Source organism: Asparagus officinalis, chromosome 1 (assembly GCF_001876935.1).
Source record: "Asparagus officinalis chromosome 1, Aspof.V1, whole genome shotgun sequence".
Classification (NCBI taxonomy): Eukaryota; Viridiplantae; Streptophyta; class Magnoliopsida; order Asparagales; family Asparagaceae; genus Asparagus; species Asparagus officinalis.
Window position 1 is genome coordinate 83,224,047 of NC_033794.1, and position 13,300 is coordinate 83,237,346.

Consider the following 13,300-nt stretch of genomic DNA (forward strand, 5'->3'; position numbering starts at 1 on the left):
CCGTAGTAACCAATTATGCACTTTTCCCCCTTTTAAATTATCGACAAAGCGATACGAAAAGAAAAAGATAAAGGAAAAGAAAAAAAAAAGTTGGTTATATCTTATGTCTACTCATTTATATACACCATAGTGTCACTCACATTATACACCGTAGTAACCAATTATGCACTTTTCCCCCTTTTAAATTATCGACAAAGCGATACGAAAAGAAAAAGATAAAGGAAAAGAAAAAAAAAAGTTGGTTATATCTTATGTCTACTCATTTATATACACCATAGTGTCACTCACATTATACACTTTTTACGCTTTTACCCCCCGAGATTTGAATTGCACAGGTATATATCTAAAATTTTGCATTAATTAATTTACAAGCGTCAAAATATGTCTTAGAAAAAAAGGCTATACTACTTGAATATATTAAAGCTTATATTTCATAGCGATCCAAACCCCCGCATGCACATCCCCCTAAAGTATCGTTCTCTGGAACTCACTATGCACCCCTGTAATCTCATCGATCGTTGCGGATAGACCTTGCATTAAACTTTTCTGACTCTTTTACCCTCGTATAGACTTACTATTGTCACCCTAGGCCAGTATCTGCCAAATTTTCAATCAGGATAAAAGAGTAAAAAAAAAGAGGGGGGGGGTCTATATGTAACAATTTGTAAGTAAAAAAAAACGGTACTATACATTATACAGGGTCTATGAGAAATTAACCCATTCGTTTATATGTTTAAGAAAAGAAGGAAAAAGTAACATAAAATATGGAAATTCTATTTCACTTTTTTTTTTTTTTTTTTGGTTTCTCTAAGCATATCTTTACTAGGGCGAGCCAGATCTCTACTTAAGTTTTTTTCCTTTTTTTTTTTTTTTTTTTGGTTTCTCTAAGCATATCTTTACTAGGGCGAGCCAGATCTCTACTTAAGTTTATGCTTTGAGGTGCACTAGTCTTGTATATATTTTGTGTATGTAATTGCATCACTACTAAGTTTTATCCTTGAATTTCACCTCCTTCTTTTTTTTCCCCTTTTTGCAAATGGTCATTAATTGTAGAACGTACGCCTAATTTCTTTAGCAGGAAGCACCAATTCCTCACCCCCAAGAGACAGAATGGCTAAAGTACTCATACTGGTCGCCTGACAACCCAGATCATCATGGATAATAACAAAAGAGACGGGGGAAGAAAAAGAACACCATCATCAATATTATCATAGGTATTTAAACTTACATACTGCAAAGAGAATTGAAGGAGCAAACAACAAAGGGGGATCAAGTTTGAACTGGATAAGGAGTTAAAACTAACTGTACACAATAAACCCAAGTTTGATGGAAACAAAGCGCAAAGATGGGGAAAAGAGAAAGAAGAAAAAAGAGAGAGAAAGAAAAAGAAGGGAGAAGGCCACAATGCCTAGCTAAAGCCAATCAACTATGCATCAAAATCAGTGTCACCATCATTACCATATCATCCAAGTAATCTCTCTTTTTATTTGTTATTAATATTACATAACTGTAATAATTAATATTTAGTTATATGTGTTCTTTTTTTCTTTTACTACACTATTGTTCATGTGTATTAATATTTTTCCTATATATGTTTTTAAAAAAAAAGGTGGAAGAAAAAAGAAAAGAAGAAGATTTTGGTTGACTTTGATACATTGTAATTTTGTCCATGTTGTATCAATATACAGTTGTTAAAAGTGAAGTTTTGAAGAATATTTCGTTTATTTTTTGTATTAATTACTCGGGTCAATATTATATTTCATTCATTTAATCTTCTTGTGCTGTAAGAGTCTAAGTGCTACTAATGAATGATGAAGTGTTCCATAATAGGCTTAACTTAGATGAGACTCAAAATAATTGTTAACTTGTAGTTTAAGGAATAATTGTTAACTTGTAGTTTAAGGAACGGCTATATATGGGTATGATAATGTCCTACTGTAGCCTTGGCTAACTGCAGCGGGCTTAATTTATTTAGCGACATTTTATGTCTAGGGACCAGTCATATTATTCTTGCAATATTTTTTATTGAGATAAAATTATATTTTATCTACAAATCTGCATCAAGGAGATGGGGATGTGGTTGGATCGAGATAATTTCTGAAATAAACTTGGTTGTTTTTTTGGTGTTTTAAAACTACGAGCTGGGTATGTATGCAGCTTGATGAATTCTTTTCTGAAATATAGCCTGTTTGTTGTTATATATTTATGTATCCTTAATTAGTTAAATTTTTTTTAAAAAAAAAACTTTTAATGCATATTTAATGCATATAATTAAACAGGGCATCTAGCCCTGTTTTTTTTACTATAAAACGAAACGCGAAGAAAAAACTAGGAACCTGCATGATTGTAACCCTGATTATGGAGGCAAGACACCAGTAGAACAAACATGATGCCATAATCAAAATGTTAATTTGTGGGATTTCTCAAATTAAATATGTATAGTAATGATGTCTCTTGATAGTTACAAGTATGAAAAAATTAACAATTGAGCATATTAATAATGTCTATTGATATCATAAGATCAGGGTGTAGCTAATTATTATCAAATTAAGTCTCAAAGTGTCCGTGTAAGGATACGAAAGGAAAATGGATTAGGTTTACTGATTAAGAATAGTAACATAATGTCTATTGATAGTTAAAAATAATTATAGTCCAAACTAACAATCAAGCATATATATTAGTAATGTCCAAAATTATATATCGTGCGATAAGTTATCAGCATGTTTGCAGGATGTGAAGGGAAACTGGTTGAAGTTAAACTAATTAATCATAATAATGATGTCTCTTGATAGCTAAAAGTATCCACATTAACAATTGAGTATTGTAATGATGTTTATTGATATCAAAATCATGGTGCAGCTAGATCTCAAAATGCGTGTACCAGTGTATGATGTCAAGGGAAATTGTTGATGTTACTAATTAAGCATAGCAATGATGTCTCTTTACAGTTTAAAGTAATTATACATAATTATCATAGTAAGGATGTCTCTTCATATTAAATTAAGACTTGCGTAGAGGAGATTAAGGAATTTTGCATGAGAACTTGTTTGGCAATTGGTACCTTCTTTTCTTTGCTCTGTGCACGTAAACACATCATGTTGCTAAGGAGTGGAAGTGGTAGAGGGAGCCTCATGAGTTATTGCATCTTCTTTGTAGTTTCGTATGGAATAAAGAGCCCATATCAAAAGAACATGACTAAGTCAGCCTTTTTCTTGTTTCCTATCAATGCTTTTATTTTATTTTATTTTATTCCAAAGAAGGGTGAACCACCTTACTTACCTCCCTTGTCCGTTTATCCTAAATTGTTACCTTAGTCTATTTATTTTTGCAAAAAATGTCTTTATTTGCTTTTGAATTTGCCTACTCTTTACTGTTGACGGCTTAATCCAGTAACTATTTCTTTAAAAAAATGTTATAAAGTATTTATTGTTCATACTGTACATTTTCCCCCATAGTAAAGGATACAACATAAACTTAAATATAAGGAGTTGGGTAAAGTTTAGATCTCTCCTTGATCTATATGCCTTCAATACACATAACACCTCTCAGGTCTCAACTCATTTATTAGCATTTTCGTATCCTTGAATTATGGTTTTAGTGATATACGTTGCTGCTAACTTTGTTTGTGTGTGTGATCTGTTTTTTTTGGGGAGCCCACAAAGTGCAATACATAATTTGGCTCAATCCATTACTAAAGTTGACTAGTCGATGTGTGCTTGATTCCTTAGGCTTACATTACAAATCATTTAGCCACTCAATCTATATCTGATGTGGGAATAAATCTTAGGGGTATCACAATCACTCCACTATAATTACATCATGTCCTTGTCGCATCATGATAATTGGTTCGTCCTAGTATCATCACCAAGCGATGTGGACTCTAGAGGTGGCTCCTAGGAGCTTCTAGAGGCGACTTTCACCGCACTCACGTGGTATAGCATTTAGTTACACGTATCACTTAGCTCTACATTTTTGGCTGGTTAACTTCTCAAATACTATTTGTCATGCCCCGAGCTCACAAGCACGTTGGTGTGACCTAAGCTATTGAATCCACAAAGTGTGACACATGGTTTAACTCAATGAACTGCCAAACTTGACTAGTCAATGTTGCACTTGACTCCTTGAATTTATATTAAAATCATTCAATCACTCAATCAATATCCGATCTCAGACTAAATCTTAGGATATCACACAGAATATGTAGCAAAATATAGCAAATAAAAGCAATAAACAATATAAAACAATATAAAATCATAAATGCAATCAACCAAGGAACACACAAAATTTTATAGTGGTTTAGATAAACAATTCCACATCCACTCTTTCTTTTGACAAATGGGCTTCCTTACTATGAAAAGAGTTCACCTAAATCACAAACTTGATTCAGTAGGCTTACAAGGCTGTCCATGGTATCTACCTGAAACTAGTTGTCTAACCTAACTCTACAATAAGTAACTCTTATCCCTAGCTAGTCTCAATCCTCAATTCAACTGGCTTGAGTACGCCATAAAAGAAGTTCAAAAAATATAAAACTAAATATCAATTAAGTTTAGACTTAAAATGATCATACAACCTTTTTGTTAAAACAAACCATCCTTCAATAGATATAAGCAAAGCTTGATGAAGAATGATGATGAAGATCAATCTATGGGCAATTTTTTTGTTGTGGAATGATCCAATGATGATATGCACGGTGGGTAAAAAATTTTAACGAGGGCTCCTGGAGATCAAAAAGTTCTTCAAAATTCAAGAATAAAAACCTTAGAACTCCTCTCTCTCATCTCTCTCTAAGTTTTTCTTTCATAATTAGGTCAGGAAAGAGATATGTGCCATGTGATAAAGGATAGAGATCATATGAACAACGAACGACTATGATTGAATCATTAAAAACCAAACAACCGACTATACCATTGATGGTTGCTCTCGATCAACGAGAGTGTCAAGAGACAATCGACGGTCAATGAGCACCATCAATGATTTTGATGTCTCTGAACATTTGCACCATCAATGGACCTTTAAACCATCGATGATCACAAAAGTGTCATCCATGGTCAAAGGCCACCATCGATGGCCAAAGGCCACCATCGATGGTGAAGACCCTAAATCAGCTTTTGAGCTGATTTTCACATCGTTTCACCTTGTACATATTTTATATATGTATTTTATATGTACTAAATCATCTCAAACTAATATTAGTACAAAATAGGAGTTTGTCATTACTCAAATAGGAGATATTGCATAGGCAACATCCTAACAAAGTGCTAATAAGCTACTTCAGATTTGTTAAGTGTCACTGAATGTATAAATAAGTGAGGCGGGTTATCTACAACTCACCCTAAATATTTCACACCTTAGGATGGTACATGATGAGTATTGAGTGATGCGATCAGGAGTTAAGCTGTGTACCTTATGAAAATAATATATCATAAAAAATGTGCAAATGAGAATTGGATAATGGAAAGTTTTAGAGACTGCAGGTTAGTAACCTCCCAAAATTTAAGAACCTATTTTTAGAACCTGTCCAAATACACTCTTATAGTTTATTCATATTTTTGACACGGATGCACTTAAGTACATATAAAAATAAGTGTGCATTAGACAAGTTAAAATGCTCAGAAACACATGATGTAACCTAAAATATCTAAGAAGTGAAAATAAGACTCCTCAACCACTATTTCAGACCACAAAACATGATAAGTATGAAATATGGCTGTGCTAATCGATAAGTGAAATGCTCATGTAAACAAAGTGTCATGCAATCCATTTTTAATCATTGTGTGCAAAAATGTATACATATAGATTGAAAAATGCATGTGAACTTTTGTGTCATATTCAAGCCTATATATGAACAAACAACATCATCTGAATCATTCCTATAAAAGCACATACATAGATGTCCAAGTTTTTGTTTTTAAAACTTTTTAATAAAATAAATAAAAAATAAAGAAATAGAAATTTATTTTGTTTTCATATTTTTAAAATGAAAGAAAAAGGAAAAAAATAAAAAAACTAGAAAGAAAAAAAGAAAACGAAAATCAAACCACATTATATACATGCAACAAAAAATACAATCTGCTAGATATTAAGAGATGGTATGCCTAAGTCTATCTCAATCTACTAAAACAGTCTTCAAACAAAGATTTGGTAAAAATATCTATAAGCTACTGATCAGAGGGGACAAAACACAATCTGAATGTTCTCCTTAGCAATGTAGTCTCTACCAAAGTGATGGATAATATATATGTGTTTTGTATGTGAATAGTAAAGTAGGTTATTACTTGAGTCAATAGCACTCTTATTATCACATCTAAGAGAAACTTTCTTAAAGGTAATGCTAATGTCCTATAGTGTCAAAGATATCTAAAGGGCTTGTGCACAATAGCTACCTAGTGCAATGTACATGGCTTCAATAGTTGACAGGGCTACACAGTTCAGTTTTCTACTTTACGAAGACATAGTAGAATGCCTTAGAAGATGTACTGTATTAATAGTGTTTTCCTATCTATATGGCTCCTAGCATAATCACTATCAGAATATACAATTGATTAAAAGAATTGCACATTAGTGTTCGCGGGAAAATTCGTTGCTTTCTTCATTAATGATTCCATTGTACACTCTTGTAACAGTTTATCGATTACAAAGATCCGGTCTTTTTATAAGATCCGGTTACAACGAAAATCAAATAAAAAGAAATGAAAAATTACAACTTTGTTTCCTTGTTTGTCGAACGAATCACGAGCTCCTATTTTGCGGTCGCTCGCTTTGTGGGTTTTTTGCCTGCGCCGGGGTTGTTTGCCGTGGACCAACGCGCGATCTAGATCCGGTCGGATCTACGCAGTACGACGGGTATTATTCCACGAAGGAAATAATAGCCGGGAGGGATTGATTCACCAAGGAAACAATCGCTCAAGTCTCGGGATCTAAGACCAAGCTTAGATCCGGAGTTCGTACGCGTAGATCTGAGATCTGGTCCTCTCGAATACCTGCCTTATTTGGCGTTGACGGTCGCCGAGCACCAGATCTGGATGAGCAAGTCCTTGAAGTCCTAAAGCTTGAATCTTGTTTGGATCTGAGTCTCCAATCCAGCAGGGCTTCGCCTCTCCAAAATTTCCAACCCTTCAAATGAACCAAGGCCTAGCCTATTTATAGGCACTCAGATCTGTGCGTTGACTCTTCGAACACTTGGCTTGATCCCGCACGCGAATGGACGTATTCCGTTGCTTGCGTGCGATTAGTCAATCTCGTTGCCTCGTTGGTTTGTCGGTTTGTGCCGAGCTGAGCTAAGGGACCTATAAGCAATTTTATATGCCTACAGATACCCCCTCCAAAGTATTTCAGTCTCGTTCTTTTATAGAAGAGTCTGGAATACTTTGGATATGCTTGTCCCAACCTTCAGTCGGTGTAATGGGACCTTGGAATGACTTCCGTTCTTGATTCCTTCAATTCTCCAGGCTATTCGGTGCTTTGTCGAATGTCTGAAAGAGTTTCGGTGCTGCATTTATTGTCTGACCGTTGTCGGAATTTTGAACTTTGAAGTCGGTTCCTGATTTAGCTGACCATCGATTGTTGGCGTCGAGTCTTTATCTGCAACGCGTTGTCCGGCGTCTTATTGTTTGAGTTATCCTTAAGAATATTTATAGAAAACATTCTCCAGGAACTTCTCAAAAATTAGGGAATAGTTTATACTCATATACCTTATTGGAGTGTTTAAGAAGCAGTTTATACTCGTATACTTTTCGGAGTGTTAAGAAGCAGTTTATACTCGTGTACTTTTCGGAGTATTCATTCTTTCGTTGCAACGCATTGATTGGCGTTGACCCAGGGTTACGCGTTGACCGGCGTTAACCCTAGGGTTTCGAACGTCGTACGTTGAATTTTTGCTCGCAACGCGTTGACTGGTGTTGACCTAGGGTTACGCGTTGACCGGCGTTAACCCTAGGGTTTTGAATGTCGTACGTTGAATTTTTGCTCGCAATGCATTGACTGGCGTTGACCTAGGGTTACGCGTTGTCCGGCGTTGACCTTAGGGTTTCGAACGTCGTACGCTGAATTTTTGCTCGCAACGCATTGACTGGCGTTGACCTAGGGTTACGCGTTGTCCGGCGTTGACCTTAGGGTTTCGAACGTAGTTGGATGCTCAAGTCACAAGACCAACTAATGGAGCTGATGCGTCAGTGACTTTCGTATTTATAGGATTTTTGGCAAATCCTCAGCCATCAACGGGTTTGATGCGCCTTTACCGACTACCGTTTGAGTCGGGCTAGCATGCGGATTGTTCAAGTCCGTTCCGCATGTGACGTTAAGCTAAAAGAGTTAACCCTTTTAGTGCTACGATATTGAATACGTAGACTTCGTCTTTCTTACGGGAATAGACTACCCGGCGACGCGTGTTAGGCGTTGACTTTGGGGTTTTTGGCTAACCCCCAGCCTTCAACGGATTTGATTAGCCTTTACCGACTACCGTTTGAGTCGGGCTAGCATGCGGATTGTCTAAATCCGTTCCGCATGTAACGTTGTGCTAAGAGAGTGAATTCTCTGAGACTTTGTGCTATGATGTTGAATACATAGGCTTCGCCATTGTTACGGGAATAGGCTACCCGGCAACGTGTATTAGACGTTGACTTATCCCTACTTAGGCTTCGGGATGAGATACCCCAGAATCGAACTCTGGTGTCTTTTTCAATCGGTAAAAGACTAAACCGGCGACACGTGTTAGGTGTGACCTCTCGTTCATTGGGGGAATCGAGAGGGGATTTTGACTGTGGTCCTAACTGTAAGAAGGTTTGACCAAGTGGGTGTTTTGAGACAATCCTAACTGTAGGAAGGTTTGATCGCTCAATTTGTGGACCTCTCGTTCATTGGGGGAATCGAGAGGGGATTTTGACTGTGGTCCTAACTGTAAGAAGGTTTGACCAAGTGGGTGTTTTGAGACAATCCTAACTGTAGGAAGGTTTGATCGCTCAATTTGTGGACCTCTCGTTCATTGGGGGAATCGAGAGGGGATTTTGACTGTGGTCCTAACTGTAAGAAGGTTTGACCAAGTGGGTGTTTTGAGACAATCCTAACTGTAGGAAGGTTTGATCGCTCAATTTGTGGACCTCTCGTTCATTGGGGGAATCGAGAGGGGATTTTGACTGTGGTCCTAACTGTAAGAAGGTTTGACCAAGTGGGTGTTTTGAGACAATCCTAACTGTAGGAAGGTTTGATCGCTCAATTTGTGGACCTCTCGTTCATTGGGGGAATCGAGAGGGGATTTTGACTGTGGTCCTAACTGTAAGAAGGTTTGACCAAGTGGGTGTTTTGAGACAATCCTAACTGTAGGAAGGTTTGATCGCTCAATTTGTGGACCTCTCGTTCATTGGGGGAATCGAGAGGGGATTTTGACTGTGGTCCTAACTGTAAGAAGGTTTGACCAAGTGGGTGTTTTGAGACAATCCTAACTGTAGGAAGGTTTGATCGCTCAATTTGTGGACCTCTCGTTCATTGGGGGAATCGAGAGGGGATTTTGACTGTGGTCCTAACTGTAAGAAGGTTTGACCAAGTGGGTGTTTTGAGACAATCCTAACTGTAGGAAGGTTTGATCGCTCAATTTGTGGACCTCTCGTTCATTGGGGGAATCGAGAGGGGATTTTGACTGTGGTCCTAACTGTAAGAAGGTCTGACCAAGTGGGTGTTTTGAGACAATCCTAACTGTAGGAAGGTTTGATCGCTCAATTTGTGGACCTCTCGTTCATTGGGGGAATCGAGAGGGGATTTTGACTGTGGTCCTAACTGTAAGAAGGTTTGACCAAGTGTGCTTTGAGCAATCCTAACTGTAGGAAGGTTTGATCGCTCAATTTGTGGACCTCTCGTTCATTGGGGGAATCGAGAGGGGATTTTGACTGTGGTCCTAACTGTAAGAAGGTTTGACCAAGTGGGTGTTTTGAGACAATCCTAACTGTAGGAAGGTTTGATCGCTCAATTTGTGGACCTCTCGTTCATTGGGGGAATCGAGAGGGGATTTTGACTGTGGTCCTAACTGTAAGAAGGTTTGACCAAGTGGGTACTTTACGTCCAGACTCTAACAGAGAGAGTGTTGAGTGCATAGACATGGTGAGAATGGGAGTTCTTATTCATTACATTGCTGTGGTTTTGGGAACTTCCCGTTACATAAATCGTCCACCCCCAGTTTCCTCTGCGGAACTGGTTCGGACATTATTATCAGTTAACTAACCGGGTTATCCTTAAGAATATTAGCTTAATATTCTCCAGGAACTTCCCGTCAAAAGTGGGGAAACAGTTTAGACTCATATACCTATTGGAGTATCAGGGAGTAGTTTAACCTCTTATACCGGTCGGAGGATTGAGAAACAGTTTATACTCGTATACTCTTTGGAGTGATAAGAAGCAGTTTATACTCGTATACTTTTCGGAGTCTTGGGAAGCAGTTTATACTCTTATACCGGTCGGAGTTTTGGGAAGCAGTTTATACTCTTATACCGGTCGGAGTTTTGGGAAGCAGTTTATACTCTTATACCGGTCGGAGTTTGCCATTATCCATTGGAGTTTTGCCGTTCTTATTTGGCTTACCTTAGCGTTATGACGCCGGCTTCAACCAAGGTCTGAATGCTATTCTTGAGAGCAAAGCAATCCTTGGTGGGATGAACGACCCTCCTGTGGTATGCACAGTACTTTGGGTCCGTAGTGTTGTCAGCTTCCTCCTGATTTGTGATAGGTGGTAGCTTGATCTTGTTACCTTCAAGGAGGGATTCGAAGATGGCTGGAACGTCTTCGTCCTTGAAGGAATACTCTCTTTGGAGTCTCGGACCCGAAGTCTTTTGCTGCCTTCGGGATTGCTGTTGTGACGCTTGATTAGCACCACCAGTAGCTGCAGGTGTTTTTCCCTTACCACGAGAGGCGAAGTTTGAGTCCAGAGGATTAGCCGTCGGTAGGTTCCTCTCGGCCTTCTTCCTTCGGAGGAAACGTTCAGCTTGCTCTCCTCGGACTTTCAGATCCTGCCACGTTTTGGACGGTGCTGTGCCCATTGCTTCCAACACGTCCAGCGAAAGGTTGTTGTGGCAGGTCTGGAGGATGAATTCATTGGTGATCGGGTCCCGACAATTCATCGCTTTGTTCCGGAACCTTTTAACGAAGGTGTCGACTAACTCCCCGTCCTTCTGCTTCTCATCGAGCAATGATCCGATAGATATCTCGGTGTCGTCGTCGAAGAAGTTGGCCAGGAACTTGGTCTCCATGTCATCCCAGCTGTTCACGCTTCCTGGCTTGAGGCGGCGGTACCAATCGAAGGCGGCTCCGCGAAGAGTGCCGACGAATGACCGCACCATCAGAGGCTCATTGCCGGAAATAATACCCAGGTGCGATTTGAAATAAATCAAATGCTGAGTGGGGGAACCCTTCCCATCGAACGGCGTGAAGTTGATTAAACTGAACTTCGCCGGATAGGGGATCGATTCCCACTCTCTTGGGTATGGACAGGGAATGCCTGTTTTCTTCGTCTCTTGAGCGGAGATCAATGTGTTGATTTTGCTCTCGAGATCTTTGATCTTCAAGTCTTCACTTGTATCCTCGTTGGCATCCTCGTTACCACCCCCTGCATTGACGGGAGGGTTATTGGCATTGTGAGCTCCATCCCTATCCGTGTGCTCTTCTTCCTGAACAACCTGATTACGGTGACTTGGTTCACCTTGTTGGTTCCTGAACGCCTGGATTTGTTGCTCATGCATCTCTCTCATAGTCTGCATGGCCATCTGCATCTCAAACTTGAAACTTTCTTTCTGTTTAGCCAAAGCGTCTTCAAGCATCTTGGCCATTTCTTCCGCGCTTATCATAAATGACTCGCGGGGTTGTCCTTCGCTGGACACTGTATTGTCCGATGCGACAGCAGAGCAGGAATCCGATTCTTCATCTTCCGAAGGCAATCTTGTCCGAACCCTACCATAAGTTCCTCGTGCGATGGCTCCGGACTGCAGACGGGTTACACGCCGGGACGCTTCCAGAAACGATTTGAGATCAATCTGTGTCGATGTCTCTTTGCTGGTCATGTTGGCGGTGACCCTCGGAAATTCTCCGTCTTTAACCACCGTTCTTCTTTGCCGGAAACGCCTATACCTTGGTTTTGGCGTTTCGGTGCCGAGCCTTTCGAACACTGAAATTCTCTCGGGGACTCCCTTGATGCAGTTGCATTGAGACAGTACTACCCGAATGAGCTTGGCACATGGGCACTGAGTTTCGAGCCCTTGAGGGCTTCTTTTTCTTGTTTTGTTCGTACCCCCAGCACGATAGTACAACTCGTCCATTTGATCGGAGTAACCTATCGCGTGTTGGCATGATTTCCCAGGTATAACGTTATCATCCTCGGATGACAACGTTTCCTTCTGAGAGCAAACTGCCTTATTTGGACTTCCGAGAGTCACTCGCCTCGAAACACGCCTTTGTAGACATGAATTCTCAGCGGGCTCCCGAACTTCGATGCGCAAGGTAGTGCGCTTGGGTGCCGTAAACTCTTTGTCATGTTGAGGGTTGTGTCGACCCCCAGCATGTTGATTAGTTCGGAGCCTCTTCATCGGGCCCGAGCGTTCATGGACTTCGTTGCGCTCGTCGGGAATTGGACCGAGGCGCTCCAAGATTGACCTCCTTCCTCGGGATGGTTCGGGAGGTTGAACTCGTTTTGAAGGCTGTAAAGGTCGATCCTCGGCCTGACTCACCACTTTGGACTTTGGCCTCCATATTTTGTGAGTTAGTGGTGATTTCTTGGCTACTCCATTCTGCCACCTTCTACGGGCTTCTTGAACTTGAGCTCGTGCTTGTGCTGAGAGTGCGCGGCGCTTCTGAATGCGATCCTCCAGCGTTGAACGGTTCCGTTTGACACGGATCCATTCGTTCGTTGGTGGCTTGGAGGAGTTGCCATTCATTGGTTGTTGAGGTCGTTCGCCTCTTCTGTTCTTCAGATCCGTGTTGTAACGGATCCCGTCCACAGATTCCATTGCCTTTGCGATTTGTTTCGCAAGGCGCTGACGTTGCCTTTGGCGGGCTCTCTTTGAGAGAGTCACTACGCCCTCGGCAACGGAAGATTCGGCCAGAGCAGATCTGACCTGGTTGGAAGGAGAGATCTCACCCGATGCAGCTTCGGCATCAAACGGGGCGAGATCTTCGTTGGCAGCTTCAACTTCTTCGTACCAACGAAGTTTTCTCTTCGCGTAGATCTGAGATCCGGTCCTCTCGAACTCCTGCCTTATTTGGCGTTGACGGTCGTCGAGCACCAGATCTGGATGTGCAAGTCCTCGAAGTCCCAAAGCTTGAA

General features: G+C 40.2%; 1 protein-coding gene across 1 annotated transcript in view; it reads left to right on the plus strand.

Annotated features, from left to right (window-relative positions):
• Nucleotides 1-1,615, plus strand: part of LOC109836668 — a 14,527-nt gene extending 12,912 nt beyond the window's left edge. The window contains exon 7 of the mRNA XM_020404645.1: nt 1,079-1,615. Within this exon, the coding sequence (XP_020260234.1) occupies nt 1,079-1,162 (84 nt within the window). The 3' untranslated portion in view covers nt 1,163-1,615. The remainder of the gene's footprint in view (nt 1-1,078) is intronic.